Source organism: Spinacia oleracea, chromosome 5, assembly GCF_020520425.1.
Source record: "Spinacia oleracea cultivar Varoflay chromosome 5, BTI_SOV_V1, whole genome shotgun sequence".
NCBI classification, from domain to species: domain Eukaryota; kingdom Viridiplantae; phylum Streptophyta; class Magnoliopsida; order Caryophyllales; family Amaranthaceae; genus Spinacia; species Spinacia oleracea.
The window spans coordinates 96,366,304-96,389,348 of NC_079491.1; the positions used below are offsets into that span (position 1 = coordinate 96,366,304).

Sequence of the window (23,045 nt, forward strand, 5' to 3'; positions counted from 1 at the left end):
AGCCCGCACTTGAGGTTTTTTCCTCTAGTGATAGTTCTAATAAATCGTTTAACCCCCTATCATGAAATTTAATTAATTTCATGTTTAAAACCATAAAAAATTGACACTTTAAGTCTTAAAACGAATCTGAAAATTATAATTGATTACCATAATTAAAATTGTCATCTAATTATGTTTATCAATTAGTCATATGGTTTAAACCAAAACCCTAATCATAGTTTGTAATTGAAACCATTAAAACTAATAAAAAATAAAGCTTTAATATATATTTCAAATCTGAAAATTACAATTACTATAATTGAAATCATCCTCAATAATCTAATAATCAAAATCCTCGACTTTTGTGTTCATAACCAATCCCAGCATAATAATCAATCATAAATCAATATTAATAATAAAAATCCATAATTTAAAATACGTAATTGAAATAGAATAGATTTGGAAGAAGAGAATTATACCAAATCGGCCTATAGCACGGTACGATCATGAATTGAATGTGACCGGGCATAAAAAGGATAAAAAAATAAGGAGCACTGTGCGCGGCACACACACGAGTGCTTGTCTGTGTGCGCGTGTGCGACGCGAGCAAGCAAGCACACTACAAGAAAACAGTGATTTAGCGACTGAATTTTCCGACCGTAAGAAAAGTAGTTGGTAAAATTGTATTTTACCGACTAATAAAATGGTAGTCGTTAATATTATTTTTTACCGACTAAAATTTAGTGGTCTGTAATTCACGACCACTTTGCAGGTAAACTACGACTACTTAATAGTCGTAAATTAAGTCGACCAAAACTAGTATTCGAAAAAACTTAACGACTACTTTTATCGACTAAATATTTTACCGACTACTTAAATGTAGTCGGAATTTACCGTTTTACCGACTACTTTGAAGTTGGTCGTTAATATAACGACTACAAAAGTAGTCGGTAAAATATCGACAAAAAAAAATCCCAAAAATTTTCAAAAATGTATTTTACCGACCAATGATGTAGTCAGTATTTTTTAAAAAATAAAATAAAAGTTACTACCGGCTACTACATTTGTCGGAATTTTCTAAGAATACCGACTAATATAGTAGTCGGTGTTTTTTGTAAATTAAAAACAAATGGGCTTTGGAATTTTCTAAGAATACCGACTAATGTACGCACAAGAAACAAACTACTACTAAACCTAACCCTTACCGACCGCTTTAAACCCTAAAAACTATCCCTCCTGGCTCCTTCCTCATTGCGCCCCCCTTCTCTTTTATCTCTCATCAGATTTCCTCCTTCACCTCCATCTCTCTCTCTCATCACTCTTCCTCTTCTGTTTGGATTTCGAACTCTAATGCGAAATTGGCGATTGTCTTCTCAAATCCTCAAGCAATAATTTTGGATTCAGATACCGCATATCTCAAATCCTTTTTTCTTCTTCTTGTGTTCCTGAATTCAATCAAAGAATAGGTTTTGAAATTTACTTTTTTCCTAGATTAATTGGGAAATTGTGACCATTTATTCATCCGGGTATGCGAAATGGATGGGAATCTCAAGTGTTAGCCAAGGGTCTCAAATGCTCAACAATGAATTAACTTGAAATTCCTCTTTTCCACCTTATCTTTCGTTTAATTTCTTATTTTTTTAATTTGGTATATCTGAATTTTGATTTATATGTGATTGTAGGTGAATATCTCACGTTTTCAATCAAGTTTTTGAAGTGGGGAGATCCAACAAATTTTAAGTACAGAGAAGAATTGAAGTTTGTACACATGTCTACCTTTTTTAGGTGAATTAAGGATGTATTTTTTTTTTGGGTATTGTTCATATTTTTTTAATTAGATCAGGTTTTAGATTTTTAGATCTAAGTTCTTGTTACAAGTGTTGGTTGTTTTGGAATTCTGTGAAAATTTGATGATATAAAGTTGTGTTTATTTTATTTTACCAGATTAGTAATATGAAAAATGGTTCAATTTTTGCTTAATTGAAAATTTTATTTTTTTGTATGGTTGCAAATTAAAGCTTGGCTAATGGAATCAGGCGTTGGTAGATTACAGTGGCTGGTTTCACCTTTTTATTTTTTTATGTTGAGACTTTAAATTACCGACTGCATATGTCAGTCGGAAAACTAACGACAACCTTAATTGGTCGCTAAAATTACGACTACAATTGTAGTTGGAAAATTCCCACAACTTTTGTAGTAGTTAATTTAGCGACTACACAAGTAGTCGGTATTTTCCGACTACTATTGTAGTTGTTAATTTAGCGACCCCAATAGTGGTCGGAAATTTAGCAACCTTATTTTAGTCGGTAGTCGGTGAATTTTACCGACTACTTTTCAGTCGTAGTCTTCTTATATTCGGACCAGTAATTTTCCGACTACTTTCAGTCGGAAAGCTTTTTACCGACTATTTTCACCATTTTTGCAGTGCGTCGAGGGCAGCAACACTCGGCAGGGCCGCGAGGCGACGAGGAGAGAGGGCGCGGGACGCATGCACAAAGGTGGCAGGGCGCGCTGCGCCGAAGGAAAGAGAGTAAGAGGGAGTGCACGAGTGTGAGAGAGACCAAGGTGCGTGGCTGGCGAGAGGAAGCAGCGAGCAAAGGAGAGGGTGAGGTCGTCGAGTGCAGGGAAGCACGAGGAAGGTGCTCGGCTAGGCAGGCGACGTAAAGAGAAGGCAAAGAAAAAGAGAGGAGAGACAAAGAAGAAATACTGCTGCAGGATTTTAGAACGCCGGTAACTCCTAATATAGAACGCCGGTAACTCCTAATATATAACTCGAAATCAATCTACTCTTGAGGAGAAGTTCAAGATCTACAACCGTGAAGAAGAAACTTTTGTCTGAAATCGAACTTAAATAGGAGAATAAAGGCCAAATAGAAGTTCGACAAAAGAAAGGGAGATTTAGGGTTAGGGTTTTACTTTTGGGTTTAATGAATAACTAGTGTTTGGCCCGGGCGATGCTCCGGTTGATACTTTGAATAATTAAATTTTGAGATTTTTCGTCAGATCTATATGTTTGACCAAAATACATGTAGTCCATGCATAAAAGTGAAAAGATTCATTAAATTAATCAACTACACATGTACACCACGTACTCATTTATCATGCGAAGTAATTTTTCAATTAGATTATCTTATAATTCGTTTAATTTATTTTCTAATGGAGTTAAGTGATTCAAATTAATAAACACAAAATTACATGCCGGTCATTTATATAGTTGATGCTTATGAGACTTATGATATCATGTTTAGTTCATGGTTTTCCTAATGTTTTAATTGTTATTTTCATTCCAATATAGTCCATATGAAATAACAGGTAACATAAAGATTTAGTTGTTTTAGACTTTATGTTTACGTGCATTTATAAATTAATGTGCATGAATAAACAACAATTAGTGGTTGGTTAAGATGGTAATGAGAGTTATTCTCCAAACTGGAGGTCTTGTGTTCGAGCCTTATTGTATCGATTTTTTTGTTGTCAATAACATTACATATCCTTGGTGAGTGAATGACGTGGCGTAAGTAGGAGAGTTCTACGTGACACATTAAACTTTATTCCCTTTCGAGCTTCATTATACATAAGACTAGCTTACTTAATTTGTTTGGACTTGAACTTGAAATTGGATTGGGCTAGATTAATTTAAAAATGTTTTACTTTTGAAACCCAATTAAATTCTCAACTTAAAATTTAAATTCATTTCGTAATTAATTAAAATTATAAATATTCTTAATTAATAAAATACATTTAAATAACTATTTAAATGCAATTTCAATTCTCAAAATAATAAAATGCTTTATAAATACAATATAATATATTTATTACTTAAAAATACGAGGTATTACATCCTGTCTCGTATTCATAATAGTTCTTCCGTATGAACTCTTGTTAAGCAGAACTCGATATATTAGTATAAGTATTCTAACAATCCCAATTACTCCAGCCTAGCTAAACCAGAGGATCTAAGGGGAAACTCGATCTCTACCGGAATTGAAAGAAGGATAAAGATCTAAAAGTCAGTACAAAGGTCGTTCTAAAGCTAAAGAGGGCTCTACTAAGGCGAGTGGTAAGTGTTCCTAAGAACCGCAATATAGCATAAACTATATTGTAACGTGCTATAATCTATTTTATGACTTTGATCACCATTATAAATTTGTCAAACTTAATCTGCTTATTTATAACGCCTAAAAAGATATTTTTTGGATAATCCGGATTATTGCTAGGTACCTAAAAGTAATCTAAATCATATTTTTGACATTTGTTTAGTTATATTTTTTTTGATAAGCAAGTATAGTATATATATATATATATATATATATATATATATATATATATATATATATATATATATATATATATATATATATATATATAGAGAGAGAGAGAGAGAGAGAGAGAGAGAGAGAGAGAGAGAGAGAGAGAGAGAGAGAGAGAGAGAGAGAGAGAGAGAGAGAGAGAGAGAGAGAGAGAGAGAGAGAGAGAGAGAGAGAGAGAGAGAGAGAGAGAGAGAGAGAGAGAGAGAGAGAGAGAGAGAGAGAGAGAGAGAGAGAGAGAGAGAGAGAGAGAGAGAGAGAGAGAGAGAGAGAGAGAGAGAGAGAGAGAGAGAGAGAGAGAGAGAGAGAGAGAGAGAGAGAGAGAGAGAGAGAGAGGAGAGAGAGAGAGAGAGAGAGAGGAGAGAGAGAGAGAGAGAGAGAGAGAGAGAGAGAGAGAGAGAGAGAGAGAGAGAGAGAGAGAGAGGCTCCCGTAAGAACACTTCTTACGGTGAGAACATTTCATACGGTAAGAACACTGTCTATAATGGCATTTTCGTAATTTTTATAAACAAACAAACCAATTTAATTGTTTTATCACGTTTTTTTTCCATTATTTCTGGAACTCTTTCTCTCTCTTCAATTCCCCTCTCTCTCCTATTCGAACACCACCAGTAATCTTCCTCGCCAGCCGCCGCCACCACCAACATCCGGCGACATCCTCTCGCCTCTCGCCTCTCTCCGCCGCCGCTTCTCGCCTCTGGCCGCCGCCGGTCGCAGCAATTCAATCGGAATTTCAATCGCTTAAATCGAACCAGAAATCAAGTAATTTCACCGGTGTTCGAACAAAATCTCCTTCTCGCGGTGGTTCCTTCTCGTTGCTCGCCTCTCGCCGCTCGCTGCTGCTCAAACTGATTCGCCGGTGTTCGGACAAAATCACCGGTCGCCGAACCTGGAATCGAACCAACAATGGTGTTGGCGGTGGTTGTGTTTCGCGAATCAGGTAAACACAATTTCAATTCCGCAATTCGCATTCGATACTTCGTTGAATTCGATTTCAAAAATCAATTTTCATCGATTTCTCAATTCTGAAATTCAAATCGATTTCAATCGATTTTTCGAATACGAAATCGGATTTTCAATCTCGCCGGCGCCGCTCATAGCTCGTCGTTCTCAGTTCGCCGCTCGCAGTAATATGGCCACATAGCATCTCCTCCTTCCTTCTCCAATTTCGATTATATTTTCGCAGCAACTCCGATTATCTCCTCAATTAGCACTTTCAATTCAAAATCAGATTCACAATTATATTTTCAATGTTATATACTTGGACTAATTAATAATTTCTTTAAAATTATCTAAATAGAACGATATATATACCGTTACAATTGCATCTCGAGAAGCCAAAGCTAAAACATCAGCACAAGAAACAACACCAGGGAACTCCTTTTCTATAGCGGACTTGATTGCGTTTATGACTTCAAATCCTCGAAGTGTTGATTAAATTAAGAAACAAACTAATGTTTGAATAAATTTAGAACATTCTTGAATGGATTTAGAACATGCTTGAATAAAGTTAGAAAATCGTTACATAAATTTAGAACATGTTTGAATGGATTTAGAACATGTTTGAATGGATTTAGAACATGGTTGAATAAATTTATAACATGTTTAATAATTTTAGAACATACTTGAATTAATTTAGAACATGAGCTTAAAATTTTAGAACATGTATATATGTATATGTGTTGATCAGGTTCTCATGTTCTAAATTTAGAACATGCTTGAATAAATTTAGAATATGCTTGAATAAATTATGCTTGAATAAATTTAGAACATGCTTGAATAAATTTAGAACATGGTTGAACAAATTTAGAACATCGTTGAATAAATTTAGGAACATGAACTTCAAATTTCAGAACCTTTGTATATGTATATGTGTTGACTAGGTTTTCATGTTCTAAATATAGAATATGGTTGAATAAATTTAGAACATGGTTACATAAATTTAGAACATGCTTGAATAAATTTAGAACATCGTTGAATAAATTTAAAACATGCTTGAATAAATTTAGAACATGAGCTTTAAAATTTAGAACATGCTTGAATAAATTTAGAACATGATTGAATAAATTTAGAACATCGTTGAATAAATTTAAAACATTCTTGAATAAATTTAGAACATGATCTTGAAAATTTAGAACATGGTTGAATAATTTTAGAACATGCTTGAATAAATTTAGAACATGAGCTTAAAAATTTAGAACATGGTTGAATAAATTTAGAACATGCTTGAACAAATTAGAACATGGTTGAACAAATTTAGAACATTGTTGAATAAATTTAGAACATGCTTGAATAAATTTAGAACATGGTTTAATAATTTTAGAACATGTTTGAATTAATTTAGAACATGAGCTTAAAAATTAAGAACATGGTTGAATATAATTAAAACATTCTTGAATAAATTTAGAACATGTTTGAACAAATTTAGAATATCGTTGAATAAATTTAGAACATGAGCTTATAAATTTAGAACATTGTTGAATAAATTTAGAACATGCTTGAATAAATTTAAAACATGGTTGAACAAATTTAGAACATCGTTGAATAAATTTATAACATGCTTAAATAAATTTAGAACATGAGCTTGAAAATTTAGAACATGATTGAATAATTTTAGAACATGCTTGAATTAATTTAGAACATAAGCTTAAAATTTTGGAACATGGTTGAATAAAAATAAAACATGCTTGAATAAATTTAGAATATGGTTGAATAAATTAGAACATCGTTGAATAAATTTAGAACATGAGCTTGAAAATTTAGAACATTATTAAATAAATTTAGAACATGGTTGAATAAAGGTCGTAGCGACCAACAACATTCGCCGCTTGTTGTTCGACGGGTTCCTGTCGCTGCTCGCTTCTCGCCGGTCGCCGGTCTATGCTCGCGGTAGTCAATCGATTTATCAATCGATTTATCATTCGATATATCAATCGATTTATCAATCGATATATCAATCGAAATCGATTTATCATTCAAAATCGATTTATCAATCGATTTATCAATGGTCGGTGTTGCTGGTGGCTACAACTCGTCGTGTTTCTAGTGGCTGCAAATCATCGGTGTTGGTGGTGGCCGCAAATCGCCGGTGTTGGTGGTGGCCGCGAAATCGAACAAAATCGCGAAATCAAACGGGATTTCGCCGGTGTTCAAACGACTATTTTCGCCGGTGTTGGTGCTGAGCGATTTTTTTATCCGGTGAATCCTTATGTCGCTCCTCGTTCCTCCGATCAAGTATCCGGATGTCGCTCCTCTTTCTTCCTTCACAAAATCAGTACCGCAAATTAGTGCTGGTGGTGGCAGCGAAAGCGGTTCCGATCTAGCAGCGGTTGCGGTGGATGAAACTGGTCCGTGCTCTGTGGTGGTGGTGATCGAGTGGTTTGCCACCAACGTTCAAGCCACTAATTTGGCATTCTTCTCTCCCTTCCCGTTTTTATCATCCTTGGCAGGCTCATCTTTTCTAATCTTCCTAGGTAGGCTCAATTCAGAACATGCTATAACAAATTTTAGAACATGCTTAAATAAATTTAGAAAGCTATTGAATACAGTTAGAACATGTTTGAATAAATTTAGAACGTTGTTGGATAAAGTTAGAACATGCTTGAATTATTTTAGAACATGCATGAATAAATTTAGAACATGTTTGAATAAATTTTGAACACGGTTAAATTAAGTCAGAATATGCTTGGATTAATTTAGAAAGTTTGAATAAATTTAAAACATGTTTAAATAGATTTAGAACATGTTTGCATAAATTTAAAACATGGTAAATAAATTTATAACATGGTTGAATAAATTTATAACATGCATGAATAAATTTTGAACACGGTTGAATAAATTTAGAAAGCTTGAACAAATTTAGAACGTGCTTGAATGGATTTAGAACATGTTTGAATAAATTTTAGAACATGCTTGAATTAATTTAGAACATGAGCTTGAAATTTTAGAACATGTATATATGTATATGTGTTGACTAGGTTCTCATGTTCTAAATTTAGAACATGGTTGAATAAATTTAGAACATGCTTGAGTAAATTTAGAACATGGTTAAACAAATTTAGAACATCGTTAAATAAATTTAAAACATGCTTCAATAAATTAAGAATATGAGCTTGAAAATTTAGAACATGGTTGAATAATTATAGAACCTGCTTGAATTAATTTGGAACATGAGCTTAAAAATTTAGAACATGGTTGAATAAAATTAAAACCTGGTTGAATAATTTTAGAACATGGTTGAACAAATTTAGAACAACGAACATGCTTGAATAAATTTAGAACATGGTTGAATAAATTTAGAACATGAGCTTGAAAATTTAGAACATTGTTGGATAAATTTAGAACATGGTTGAACAAATTAATAACATGGTTGAACAAATTTAAAACATTGTTGAACAAATTTAGAACATGGAGAGTGTAAAGGTGTTCTTACCGTAAGGAGGTGTTCTTACCGGATCCCTCCCATATATAGGGAAAGGCTCCCGTAAGAACACTTCCTTACGGTAAGAACACTTTCTGGTAATGGCATTTTCGTAATATTTAAAAACAAATACCCCTATTTTCTTATAATTCACGGTAATTCATTTCAGATTCTCTCTCTCCAATTCCTCTTTCTCTCTCTTCGAATCTAACCACCAACATCCAGTGATTGCCTCTCGTCGGTCGCCGGTCACTGCTCGCCGGCCGCCGGACACCGCTCGCTGCTCGCCTGTCGCCGGTCGCCGCTCGTATCTCGCGGTTATAGCGGCGGTTGTTCTCTATGTCTTCTATTCCTCTCTCTCTTCCCTTTTCGAACACCACCACATCCGGTCACCGCTCGTAGCCACCACCAACAGCAGCTGCTCGCCTTTCGCCGCTGCAGTAATTTTAATCGCCGGTGGTTGTGGTTGTGGTTCGCGAATCAGGAATCGTTTTCAATCGCTGGTGTTCGAAATCGAAATCGATTTCAATCGAGCGATTTCGGTAAGTTTGTTCGATCCTCCTCCTTCCTCCTCCAATTCGAAATCAATTTCAATCAGCACTTTTCAATTCGAAATCAATTGCAATCGGAAATATTCAATCAAATCGCTGCTCGCGGTGTAAATTTCAATCGATTGTTCGAAATCGAATTTTCAATCGGCATTCTCTATTGATTGTTCAAAATTTTTGTGATTTCGTGGCTGAACTGGTCTGAGGTTACGAGATTCAGCTTTCGTGGCTAAATGGAAGGACTAGGTTTGCTGGTTGTTTGCGGTTAAAAGACATTTCCAGAAAATGTATTCGGATCTTGAAAAATGCAAAAATTCGAACATGCTTTAATATATTTTGGAACATGCTTGAATAACATTTGAACAATGTTGAATAAAGTTAGAATATGCTTGAATAAGTTAGAACATGCTTGAATAACTTGTTTCCTTCCATTCAAATACATAAATAATCTCCTTAAATAAAAGACGCATCTACTACAATATAAAACGTCTTCTTAAACATTGCTAAAAAACCAGCTCAGACAATCAAGCATTCTTTATGAACGACAAAGCGTAGCACTTATTATCCTTGCCATCCCTTGACATATCTTCATGCAAAAATGTCCCTCACCTTCTTGCGCTTTGAGCATCTAAACTTCATCCTGAATCGAGCAACCGATATTTCTTACAAGTAATCTACAAGTACTACAGCCATCAACCCAAGTGAAGCTTCCATAATAAAATAAAAATAATAATAATAAAATTGTTTGATCTTAGGCTATGTGACCACATTGTCGAAAGACTCCCTTGAACATTCTCGAATATGCTTTTAAATAGGGACCCTACTTCTTCTTTTTGTTTTCAAAATATTTTCAAAAAAACTAGTTGGATATGTCCTCTATCTTAGTCATTTCATTCATTTCCTTGTAAGCAATCAAGTCTGGATGCACCTTCCCATGTCTAATTCAAAGGAGGTAAAAACTTTGCCCTGCTTTATACTAGGGGCTAGCTAAAGCCTACACGTCCATTCTTCTTCTTAACGACTGATTGAACACACAAGACCTTTCCATTGCGAGTAATTTGGAACTAAATCTGCATCTTTAACTGATATCTTTAATCTACTAAATCTTGAAAAAAGACATTGTTGACTTTGAAATATACGTCTGTTTGTTTGAGTATAAGTCGGAAATCCTTACTCTGACTTTGGCTAGAAGGGAGACACCTAAGCTTTGGTCAAGGCACACTTAGACCTGCTAATTACCTTGACCATAGCAATGTCGCCTAATACGACACCTACAAAGCAAAACAGCGAGTAGTACTTACTACTCGTTCCTCGAACATACCTTGCAATAAACAAGTATATTCAAACTATTCATGAACTCTCAGTAGTCGAATGATTCATGTTTATCCAAGACGTCGTGAATATGCAAAAACGTATGCAAAACATTACAGTACAAAGCCAATCCCGTAGCCATGCTTGGGGGCTTGAGGAAGACACTTCAAAACTGCTCTAGACGTCAGTTTTATCGCAAATTCTCGATGCTAATGCTATACTTAAGTTATAGAGAGAAAATGCTAGTATTCAGTTGCATAAAATGAACCTTGGTTTTCTACAACCCTCGTCTAAATTCTAAGCAAGATTAACTACTTAGAACTTGGAGTTTACTCCAAACTAATAGGGCAATGAAACATCGCAAGTTTATGAGAACTCCGATCATCCTGCTGCAGCGAACATGCATGATAATCACTCTATACATATCAGTTCGCACAGTTCGACCATTGCTTCAGAGGACTCTGAAGAGCCATAAAAAAATTTCTACTGCAAGCAAAGGTAAACATTCGGGGGTTGAAACCCCGAGTTCTTCTACGAAAATGCGGCACACGCGACAAATCATTTCCGCAAACCCCAAGTGCCCATGAGGCATGCCACTCGTGATGCTGCATCTTACAGACGCTCTTCGCATCTACAACATAGAACCAAAAACAAAAATGAACAGTTAAAATCTCGCATAAAACGAGACGATACAAAGTAAGCAAATTATTACACTTACCTAACTAGGACTCAAAGTCTCCAATGTCTCCTGCAATACCAATAGGTTAAGCCGCCTCTTCAGTCGCCTCGCAGCACCCCCAACGAATAGTAATGGGTTATCCATAGTTCTCTCTCCCCAACTAAGGGGTAAGAAAAGGAAAACGCTAAAAAACCCACAACTGCAAAAAGACAACCGTAAATTAGTCTGGAATGAACCATCCATAGACTAGCATTCCTAAAAGTACTAAGGCATAATAGCTTAACCAACATTCAGCACCTACTATTCTAAGTTCAAGTACATTCTACTTAAATGGAGTCAAACAATTTGTGTTCCCTAAGTATGAACATGCTACTAAGTTCAAAATAGTAGTATACTCCTACATGCAAAATTTGCCCAAACAACTACAAAATCAAAATTCATACATTTTCTATCACTCGTAGACCATGTATAACGCAAGCAACAAAGCCAAAAGTACCTACATTGTATCCCAAGTATCAATTCGTAGGTACACTTGGGGGCTAGTTCGACCAAGCCAAAAATCAATGGAAATTGACATACTTGCGAAAAAAAACATGCACAAACATTTAAACATGTCATAAACATCAACTTTAAGCAACCAATTGTAAGGAATTGGGCCAAAACCAAAAAGCCCCAAATCAATTTAAGCATAAGTTTCATACGAAATTTTACTCAAAAATTAAACCAAAACTCAAGAAAATTCGAAATCACTTACATAACTGTGATCTAGAATTACTTGTGAGTAACTTTGGTGAAGGAATCAGCAAAACCCAACCAACATCAAGCAAGGAAGTCGAGAGAAAATCACTAGAATGTCGAACAAAGCAGCAACAGGAAAAAAAAAAGGACGAGCAGCGCAAGGAAAATTTCTTGCGCCTATCACCTAGACGAAAATATTTTCTTGCACATAGCAGCAATGCCGAAAATATACCTGCGCCCAAAGATTAGCTGACAAAAAACATTCGGGCCAATTAGCCTACACTCAACTGCAAGTCAATCGTTGTACTCTACAATTTTCTTCCCGTAGAAAAATAACGGTTTTTCAAGATTATCATTTATTCAAAAAGTAATAATAATAATAATAATAATAATAATAATAATAATAATAATAATAATAATAATAATAATAATAATAATAATAATAAGCATCATAGGCCCACCAACAGGCTACAACCTCTCGGGAAATAATCGGGATCCACTAACCGGTCACGATTCCAACTATTTATTTTTATCCGGATTTCTTATTTCCGAAAAATAATAAATGTTCTTACATTATTTCTAAAAAATAAAATTTTCTGTTTTTCAAAAAAGACGAGAGTGAATTTAAGTTTCCGTTTTCTAAAAATTGAGGGTTAAGTTTTACACAAGTTTTCCGCTTCTAAAAATTGAGAGTTTCCGCTTCCAAAAAGCGAGAGTTTAAGTTTCCGTTTCTAAAATACAAGAATTTTCCACTTCTAAAAAGCGAGAGTCAAGTTTTCGTTTCTAAAAAGTGAGAGTTTTCCGCTTCTATAAGCGAGAGTCAAGTTTTCATTTCTAAAAAACGAGAGTTTCCGCTTCTAAAAAGCGAGCATTAATCCCAATTTACGCTTCTAAAAAGCGAGAGTCAAAACCAATTTCTGTTTCTAAAAAAACAAGAGTTAATTCCTTTTCTATAAAAAACGAGAGTTTCCACTTCTAAAAAGCGAGAGTCAAAATTAAACCGAGTTTTTCCATTTTCTCTAAAATAATAGAGTAAAGTTTTCCGATTTCTTTCTCAAAAAGCATGACAACCAAGTGAAGTTTTCCACTTTCTTCCTCAAAAAGCAGGACCGTTAAGTTTTCAATCTATCCATGTTTAAACAAGTTTTTGAAAAGCCCCGCCTCTATCTGAACGCCTCCAATGACATTGCGAGGAGGTACAAGTTCATTCAACAAATATGCAATGACTTGTGAGGAGAAATGTTGACATTCCAAGTAATGAACCTTAAGTTAAATGTTATCACTAGAGGGCTCGTAAGACCCTCGCACCCTAATCAGTTTCCCAATATTAGATTCGTTAAGACGCATCCGTCTACCAATAATTTGATCTTCGTCTTAATCAGGCTCAATCAAAGTGGGGGCTAACAGTAGACGCCTACATTTGACCCCAAGTCCAAAAGCGATAAGTTCAAAGATGAAACTATAACCTACTTGTCAACAATGCACTCTGATTAGCTGAAGAACGACCCTCCACTAACGGAAGAGACCATCTTGAGAAGAACCTGTTAAGTATAATAACTTCAATAATTAGAAAGAATCCTAAAATAGAATGGACACATACTTAGTCGCATTCGCATCCCGATAAGGCTTAATATGTGGTTTCATCGATAGAAAGATAGAATATAATTGTCTGCGTTACAGCACACCTGTACGCGCCACAATAATTCTAAGTGCTTGTCTTTAGCCTCTAGAAAAACATATGTTTAATGATGATACTTCCCAAACTCATATTTCTTAGGTACAACACATGTAAATGTTAATCAAAATTACTTAAACATGCTCACGAGTGCATAGAATACGCTTGTGATGAGCGACATTTATGTCGCTCTAAGCTTAGGATTTTATAGAATTTTATTATGATTTTTTGGTAGTTTTGTATAGCTTTTGTTACATTTTTATGCCCTTATACAATCTTTTCACTTTTCAGGAAAAATTTTGGAGAATGATGGAAAGGAGTGGAAATATGCTCGAATCAGGCCCGTGCGATCGCACGGGAATTCTATGCGTTCGCACGGGTCAGCAGGCTTGGCCTTAAAGTAGATCAGGCCGTGCGATCGAGTTCTAGAAGTGTGTGGTCACACGAAATCGCAAAAATGATGCAAAAACATTTCAGAGTTTCGTGCGATCGCACCAGGTTTTAGCCCGCTCGCACTGATTTTTTTTGTGCTCGCACAGAATTTCCGTGCGAGCACATGAAGAATTTTGAATATTTTGGCTAAGTCAAGACTGTGCGATCGCACGAATTATGAGTCCGTTCGCACCATGCGAAGAAGAGAATCGTCGCTGAGAACGATCGCACAGATCTGGGGCACGTTCGCACCGATGCGATCGCACCTAGGTCTTCGCGATCGCATCGCTGCGAGGGCTGACTTATTCGAGTTTAAATTTCTATTTTCTTAGGGGTTGTATAAATAGAATTTTCATTTTTTATTATTAACAATTAATTTCAGAAATAAAGTTTTTAGAAGTTTTAGAAAGTTTGCTATTCAAGCTTAGTTTTCTAGAGAGAGAAACATCATTGCTTTGAAGCTTCAAGTTGTAATTTCTTCAACTCTTCTCAATTCCTTGCAATTTTAATTCAAGTTCTTAGTTCTTTGTTCATGATATTTTATTATTGTTCTTTGATTGTTCTTTAACTTCTTGAATTCCTCTTTGCTTTGGTTTTAGTTTCATTGATTCTCAATTCTTTAATTGATTTTACAATTGAATGCTCAACTTCTTGATTCTTTCCTTCTACTCCTGCGATTGCATGATTGCTTGCCTAGAAGTCATGAATTTCCTAGTTTCAAGTATGTGTAATGAGTAGATTTAGGTTAGGGAAAGGGGAGAATCTAGGGGCTTAATTAGGGGAAATTGATGGTTGAATGTTGATTGATTGATGTAATTTAATTTGATTTAGTGATAGGATATCCATGACTAATTGAGTAGTAGTTGCAAATACTAGTTGGTTGGAATTGATTGGATTGCATAGCTTAGGTTTGGCAAGACATTGTGAGCCTATTTTATGCAAGTGAATGGTGGTTCCTATTATATGCAAGTTTATCTAGTCTAGGATTAGGCGAAAGCTCTTTCATAGATTAGATGCTTCGCGTGCTCCATCCGAGAGGTGGCGAGCACGTCATTCGTTCCATTCCCCTATGCACTAAGTCCTGCATCATCATGATTGCTTGATTGTTTAGATCGTTTCCCCCAATTCCCTAGGCTATCCCCGACTCCCTAGCATTTCCCTATATTGTTTATTTCCTTGATTAATTAGCTTAGTTTCCTTAGAAATTATTTCAAACCAACTCTTGTCTAAACTAGCTTAACGCCTTGACTCAATGCACACCGTTTCTATGGGATGATCCCTATACTTGCCGCTATAGCAATATAGCCTGTTAGTTAGTGGTTTATAAATTTTGTTTGGTCGGGTGGTTTTCTTTTCTACGACGGAAAAACACCTTATCAAAATGGTGCCGTTGCCGGGGAAAAGTCGTTGTTATTGAGTTTTGTTGAGACTAGTTTACCATTAGAAAAATACAAATAAATATTGCATTCTTGTTTGCTTTCTTTTCCTTTGCAATACTCACGTGTTTCTTTGAGTTTGTATGCTTGATAGAGGTCGATCACGTCAAAGGTCTCTCCATCCTCTTGACCTCGAATTGGAGAGGACACTAAGGAGATTAAGGCGCGTTCGAACTCGCTCGTCAAGCCACAACCGGTTTGAATCCTTGAGTGTAGGCGTGGAACAAGAAGAAAGTGAGCAAACCTTCGAAACCATGGCGCTCCCGGTCAAGAATTTGGGTATACCGGGAGCATTTGAGGCAACATGTGGTATCCAAGCTCCCACTACCAATGCTAATAACTTCAAAATCAAACCCGCTTTGATTAACTTGGTTCAAAGCCATCCTTTTTGTGGGAAGAGCAACGAGTCACCACACGAGCACCTAAAGCAATTCTCACATTATTGTGATACAATCAAACACAATGGTGTGACTTCGGACTATGTGCGGATGACTATATTCCGTTTCTCTCTCCTTGGGCGAGCTAGCGATTGGCTTGACAAGGAGGTCAAGACAAATTCACTCCGCACTTGGAATGAAGTGACTAGCGCATTTTTGAGCAAGTTCTACTCTCATGGCAAGACGGCGGAATATCGTCACAAAATTCAATCTTTTGAGCAAAAGAGGGATGAATCGCTTTTTGAAGCTTGGGACCGATTCAAAGAATACCAAAGGGAGTGCCCTCACCATTGGATCCCTAAGTGGTTGCTACTTCAAACCTTCTACTTGGGATTGAGCCCAACCTCCAAGACGAGTCTAGATGCGGGGGCGGGTGGTCCCATCATGAACAAGACCGAAGATCAAATTGAAGAGATAATTGAGGATGTGGTCCAAAATTATCAAGCTTGACACGTTGGTGCAAGGGACTATGATGGCAAGGGTAGGAGTGATGATGGTAAACGGTCGGTATATGCTATGGAGCAAGCTAGGATCATTGAGAAGCTTAGCTCGAGATTGGAAAAGCTAGAAAGCACACCAAGTCAACCACCATAACCATCAACAATTCCACCGCCTTGGGCTACTCTTCTCACCAAGGGGAAGAGCAAGGTGAGTTCCTATGACACTATGCCTCCGGGCACATCTTTTTGTGATAATTGTCAAGATTTTGGTCATTTTCCCAATGCTTATGCTTTGGTGCATAATGTATCTTATGTGGATTATGGCCCTTCTTGTGAAGGTGATTTTGATATGGAATACGCCCATGCTTTGAATGAGAGGTCTAGAAATGATAACCCCAATAATCAAAACTTTGCTAGGCAAGCACCTAGAGGGCCCCCTATGTATGGATCCTACCAAGGCTATGGCCAAGGAGGTGGGTATGATAGTCAAGGTCGAGGTGGCTATAGAGCGCAAGGCTATCAAGGCCAAGCATCCTATGGTCAATCTCATGGTCTTGGCAATCAAGCCCAATACAATCAACGTAGTTATAATCCTAACCACCAAGGTGGAGGGGGATACAACTACTCTTATGGGCAATTTAGGGGTGCCTCTAGTGGGGGTTATCCGTTGAACTCGGGAGTCCATATGGTGTTTCTCAATATCCACCTCCCGGAATCAATGGACCGAGGACCTTTGGCAACCAATTCCAACAAAACCTTAGTGGTTATGGCAATGCACCTCCACCGCTCCCGCCTCTCAAGTCTAATCTTGAGGCTCTCATGGATTCGTTCGTGGGGGCGCAAGCCAAGAAGAATGTTGAGTTTGAGGATGGATTCAAGCAATCCAACACTCACTTGAAAATGATTGAAACTCAACTAGCACAACTAGCTAGCACCATCAAAGAACAACAAGTGCATACTAGTCTCCCACCCCAAGGTCAAGCACCTAAACAAATGTATTCGGTTGTGACTAGGAGTGGGATGATTCTAGATGATGGTGCTAAGCTTGTTGTTGCACCTTGCTCTAGGGGTGAGGATTCTAAGGGAAATGAGTCCCCGGACTGTGATGTGGCGGAAGAGGAGTCTCATGTCGATGACATGATTGATGGTGTTAAGTCGATGGAAACTACTCTTCCTCCTCTCCCGATTCCTCCTCCCCCCTATCCTCAAAGAATTGCTGGGAAAAAGCTAGATGATCAGTTTATAAGTTTTGGGAAACAATTAGCAAGCTATATGTGTCATTGTCTTTCACCGAGGCACTCAAGAAAATGCCACATTATTCTCGGTTCATGAGAGACATTTTGAGCGGCAAAAGGACTTGTGGCACCAATGAAACCGTGCACCTAACGGAGCATTGTAGTGCTTTGATTTTGAGCCCTTTCCCCCCAAAGCTCAAGGACCCTGGGAGCTTCTCGATTCCTTGTAGCATCCAAGAGCTTAAGTTTGACAACGCTCTATGTGATTTGGGGGCGAGTGTAAGTATTTTGCCGTACAAAATTTATGAGAAACTTAGTCTTGGCGATCTCACCCCTACCCCTATGTCCTTGCAATTAGCCGATCGCTCGGTTACGTTCCCATTGGGTAGGGTTGATGATGTTCCTCTAGTGATAGGGAAGTTGACTTTCCTCGTTGACTTCATTGTCTTGGACATCGATGAGGACGCGCATACCCCTATAATATTAGGGAGGCCATTCTTGGCTACGGCGGGTGCTCTCATCGATGTTCAAGGTGGCCTTATCACTTTGAAGGCGGGAGACGCCAAGGCTAGTTTCAAGCTTGCTATTGATGATTAATATTGCTCTAAGATGAGAAGTTGCATGAAAATTGACACTCTTCCTTGTGTTGAGCACAATCACTCTTGTGCTAATTCTTCTAACAATCCTTGTGTTTTTAAGTGTGATGTTGAGATTGCAAGGAAAGTCAAGAAGAATGTGCACGAGAACTCTTTGGTGCTAGGTGACTCCTTTGATGACGTCATCACCATTCCCGACACATTCGGGATGGATCTTGATGATGTAGGATCACACACTCCGGCGTATAATGGTAAGAAGTGCATGAGCAAGGAATCTAAGCAAGGCAATCCTACACCTAAGAAGAATTGGTTTGGTCCCCATTCCATGAGTGGTGGTGTGGGTAAGTTGTTTGTGCCCAAAGGGGCTAAGAAGAGTTTGTTGACAAGTGATGACCCAGCGTTGGGTGTGTTTGACCCCCGTTAACTTTTGGGGGGCCCGTCAAGCGAATGATGTTAAACGAGCGCTACCCGGGAGGCAACCCGGTTGCCTAACTCTAGTCCTAATTTATTTTCGTTTACTAACTTTTGTTTTCATAGTTTTATTTTTCTTTTAATAAATAAAAAGAGAGAGATGGGGTACATTAATCGAGCAAAGCAAAAGGGGCATTCATCCAGTTCTGTGCGATCGCACAGCTTATTCATGCGATCGCACAAAACTGGAAATATGGATCAGTAGCTCATCGGTAGATCGTGCGAACAGGTCAGAATCCAGTGCTCTCGTGCTCGATCCGTGCGATCGCACGAGAATTTCATGCGCTCACAAGGGTCAGGCGACCCGGTTCTGCGATCGAGCTATTTCTGAAATCGCGCCCCCTTCTTTTTCATTTCTCATCTTCATTTCTCATTCTTCACCATTACTCTACTCTTCTCTCTACTCTAACTCTTCAACCTCTACTTCCTACACATTTCCTACTCAATTTCACTCACACATTTCACTCTCAATCACTCTGATTCAAAAATTCATCCCCTTTCCTCACCCTAAAACCATTAATTTCAGATTTTCCTTCAAAAACCACCAAATTCTAGGGTTTGGTTTGAACTTTGATTTTGTGATTCATTGGTGTAATTGGAGCTTTGGAGAGTGCTTTTGGGTGATCTTGTCTTCCTCCTCTACTAGTGGTGACAATTTCTTTCCCTTCCTTCTCCATTTTCTTTACATTTTATCTCATTGTTCATACTATTTGTTGGAATTTCTGAATTTTTGATTTTGAGTGGTTAGAGATGCATGTTTGTTTTTGTGTTTACTCCTTGATAATCTAGACTTGTTATGCATGATTCATTGTTAATATTTGTAAAGTCTAGTCTCTTGGTCGATTTTTGGTGAAATGTTGAATGGAATTCTAGTGGATTTGTTGTTTTTGGTTGATGAGTATTGTTTGGAGTACTCTTGTTCGCATTGAACTTGGGTGTTGTATTGGTATTTGTTTGCGGTAGTCTTGGTGGTAGATTGTTAGCTTTCTTGACTAACTTAGTTTTCCTTTTGCTTTGGATTGTGGTTGTTTTCTTTGTTTGTGTGTAGGTTTTTGTTCTCTAGAAGTTCATCATGATGACTAAACGATCCAAGAAGGGGCCCAACGCCCAACCAAACAAGCGCAAGGCACCCGCCCCGCCGGCGTTCGAAACTTACGGCATTACATTTCCGGAAAAACGGTCTTGGAGCTATTTTGAAGAATTATCTAAGCGGACCATCCGCCCGACAAAAGTCTATCATGAGAAGACTGTTCGTGATTTGGGGTTTAAGAAGGAGCTTGATACTTTGGTTGAGGGACTCGATCTTGAGGAGTTCGTGAAGATGCACGCTAAGACTTACAAGAGGGTAACCCTCGAATTTCTTACTTCGGCTCGGCGGCGAAGGGTTTATGAGGACGGGAAAGAGACGGTAGAGCTTCACTTTCAAGCCTTCAATAATCAACACAAGCTCACCGACGAAGAGATCAATGATTTCTTCACTATATACCCAAACCGGGGTCTTGTCACTAACCCGGTGGTGGAGTATGCGGGCTCCTACGACGAGAACATATGGTGGGGGGACCTCACGGGAGAGCAAGAAGTTCACTTCCTCTTCGGCAAAGTCATCTTCATTTCATCACCCCGCCATCCGTTACTTGAACCGCATGCTTCTATACGCGGTCTTCGTAAAGGCGGCTACCGGGTCCTTGTCAAGCCCGGAGCTTGGAGCCTTATGGCTAGCCACTGAAAAGGATTGTGGCATTTTGGATTTTGGGCAGGTTTTGATCACCCGGATACTTGAAATTCGGGATGGGCAACCCACTAGTGGAGACATTCTTATTGGTGGGATTCTCAATCTTCTCTTGAGGGCACTCCCCAATGATCCATACAAGCTCGCCCTAGAAGAGTTGGATCTAGTTCCCGGAGGGGAGTTCCTTGACTTGCGGACTCTCACCAATGCCAAGTGGATCAAGGCCACCAAGAATTATAAGTATATTTGGCCGGTCAAGCAACGTGATTGGTGCATCCTCCCCAATCCCTCCATCACTTCTTGGACTCCTAATGTGCGGTATTTGCTTCCCCGCGATCCTCAATTCATTGTGCAAGAGGCAAGGCTTCCTCCTCCTCAACCCGCCCCGGAGTCTCCTCCTCATAGTCCTCCTCAAGGTCCTCCTCCGATCACAGAGCCTTCCCCTAATGAGGGTGGTATGTCATCTTCTTCCTCTCCTTTTGATTTACATGGCTTGCAATCTACCTTTGCGTCTATCTTGCAAGGGCAGCCGCACGGGGGATTCTTATCCCGATTTTGACTCGTCCTACTACGGTAGGCGGGTGTACGATTACCATGTTGACAAAGGGGACTTTGCCCCCTATGTCAACTACCCTTATCACCCTCCCCAACAAGGGCCCGTCCCTAGTTGGAATGAGGAGCGTACACCCACTTACCCGTATTGGACGGGCCTCTCCCTACCCGGTGTCACTCCCCCCTCCTTCCCGCCCTATGATTATACTATGATGGGAGGGAGTGACTACCGTGGTGATCCGATGTATCCCACTCCCCCACCGGTTGATCGGCCTAGTGATTGGCCCGAGGATTTCACCGGATGGCCCAAGGGATATATGGGAGGTTGGGATGGTCCCCGAGGAGAGCCTCCCCATGGCAACTACCCCCTTAACCCTGAGTATGCTTGGCCTCCCTATACCGATGCTTCGGGTCCCGATGTGGACCCCACCTTCAATTTCACCCCTTTTACGGACGAAGAGGCTCGTGCTCATCGTCTTAAAATGGATGAATATTGGAGGATTTATGATTCGAAGGGTAAAGGGCATTCCCCGAGCACCTCTTAGGGTTCACTCCATTTCTCCCCCATCTTATTTTGTGATGGTATGCTTGTGATTAGCTTGGGGGAGAGGTGAGGAGTGGGGGTTTGCTATGGAGACCTTTTGATGCTTGTTGGTGTTGTTAATCTTCTTGCCACTTTGTGTGGTTGTATATATGATGAGCTTATGTTGGTTGTTAGTTCGTTTTGGCCATTTGGCCCTTGTCTACTAACATTTTTCTTGGTTGTTTTTGAGTTGTTTATGGTATGTTTCATGGAGGTGGTCCACGCTTTCCGCCATTTGCCTTGTTCGTCGATTTTCCGGTGAGTTTGGTTCGTTTTATCGGTTCTTTGCGGGACTTGCTCCCACGGCATATCCGGTAATATCCTTCTATCTCACATGCATTCTTTGGGACGGGCATATTTCTTGTGGGGCATTTGGTTGGATGGGTAGTTGTGCCCCTCCATAGTTTTGTTTTAGGCCTTGGGGACATGGCCTAATTCAAGCTTGGGGGGAGTTTTGTTGTGTGGTTGCCAATTTGTGATGCTCATTTCTTTGAAATCATACCTTGTGTGCACTTGTATATATTAGTTTCTTTGTTTTTAGTTTGATTTTTGTTTTCTTTTGTTTCCTTTTCTTTTCTTTTCTTTTGTTTCTTTTGATTCTTTTTGTTTTCCTTTTGGTGTGATTTCTTCTTTTCTTCCTTTTTCTTTCCTTTTTCTTTGTTTTCCTTTCCTTTTGTCAAGGCAAGTTTTTCTAGGTTTCTTAGGCAATATTCTTGATTTGGGCAAATAAAATTGGAACTTGTAGGTTAGAATGCTTTTATTCCTAATTGGTAGATGTTTCCATGATTTTCAATGTCTTGGGTCTAATGTAGGATTTAGGTGTCAAGAAAGTCGGTTGAACTTTGGGTAGCATGCGTCTTGAACCCTTGGCTTGTGGTAAGATGGTGTCGATCTCTCTAGTGACTTGAAACCGGAGAGAGTAGTATTTGCTCCCATGTGAGGATCATGTTCACATTAGCCCAAACACATTGTTTACACATATTGAGTGGCATGGATCCTTAGCATTGACTTTCTTATCTCCCAAATTTGACTATTTCCTTCCCGAGACCGCGACCTAACTACTTTAGGGGACGATAGAGGCATTTCTTTCGGTGACTATTTTTCTTTTTAGTTAAGACTTTATTTTCTATTCTCCATATATTTTTTGTTTGCATTTGCCCCCTTGCTAGCCATTTGAGCCTTTCCCCTCCATATATTTTTTAGCAAACGCCTAGCTTGGGGGAGTTTGATGAGCGGCATTCTCCATATATTTTTTGTTTGCATTCGCCCTTATACCATCTTTGCACTTTTCAGGAAAAATGATGGAAAGGAGTGGAAATATGCTCGAATCAGGCGTGTGCGATTGCACGGGAATTCTATGTGTTCGCACGGGTCAGAAGACTTGGCCTTAAAGTCAATCAGGGCGTACGATCGAGTTCCAGAAGTGTGTGGTCGCACGAAATCGCAAAAACGTTACAGGAACTTTTCAGAGTTTCGA

At 38.5% G+C, this 23,045-nt stretch overlaps 1 protein-coding gene, 1 long non-coding RNA gene and 1 other non-coding gene across 4 annotated transcripts; 2 read left to right on the top strand and 1 right to left on the bottom strand.

Moving 5' to 3' along the window:
* Positions 1-937: 937 nt before the first annotated feature.
* On the top strand, positions 938-3,102 carry LOC110793665 (uncharacterized). Of its 2 annotated transcripts, none has more exons than XR_002534751.2 (2): positions 938-1,792; positions 2,405-3,102. It is a non-coding gene; the product is annotated as an uncharacterized lncRNA (long non-coding RNA). The 2 variants fall into 2 exon arrangements; XR_002534752.2 differs by having other exon boundaries at positions 938-1,764.
* Positions 3,103-16,155: 13,053 nt separating this feature from the next.
* Positions 16,156-16,258, bottom strand: LOC130462228 (small nucleolar RNA R71). The gene has a single exon (XR_008922340.1). It is a non-coding gene; the product is annotated as a small nucleolar RNA R71 (small nucleolar RNA).
* Positions 16,259-17,730: 1,472 nt separating this feature from the next.
* Positions 17,731-18,234, top strand: LOC110793668 (uncharacterized). Its single transcript, XM_021998570.1, has one exon. It carries the CDS (start codon positions 17,731-17,733, stop codon positions 18,232-18,234), a length of 504 nt encoding a protein of 167 aa, XP_021854262.1.
* The last annotated feature ends 4,811 nt before the right edge of the window (positions 18,235-23,045 follow it).

Coding starts and splice junctions, on each gene's coding strand:
- LOC110793668 (XM_021998570.1), top strand. CDS start 17,731: ATGAGAGACATTTTGAGCGGCAAAAGGACTTGTGGCACCAATGAAACC.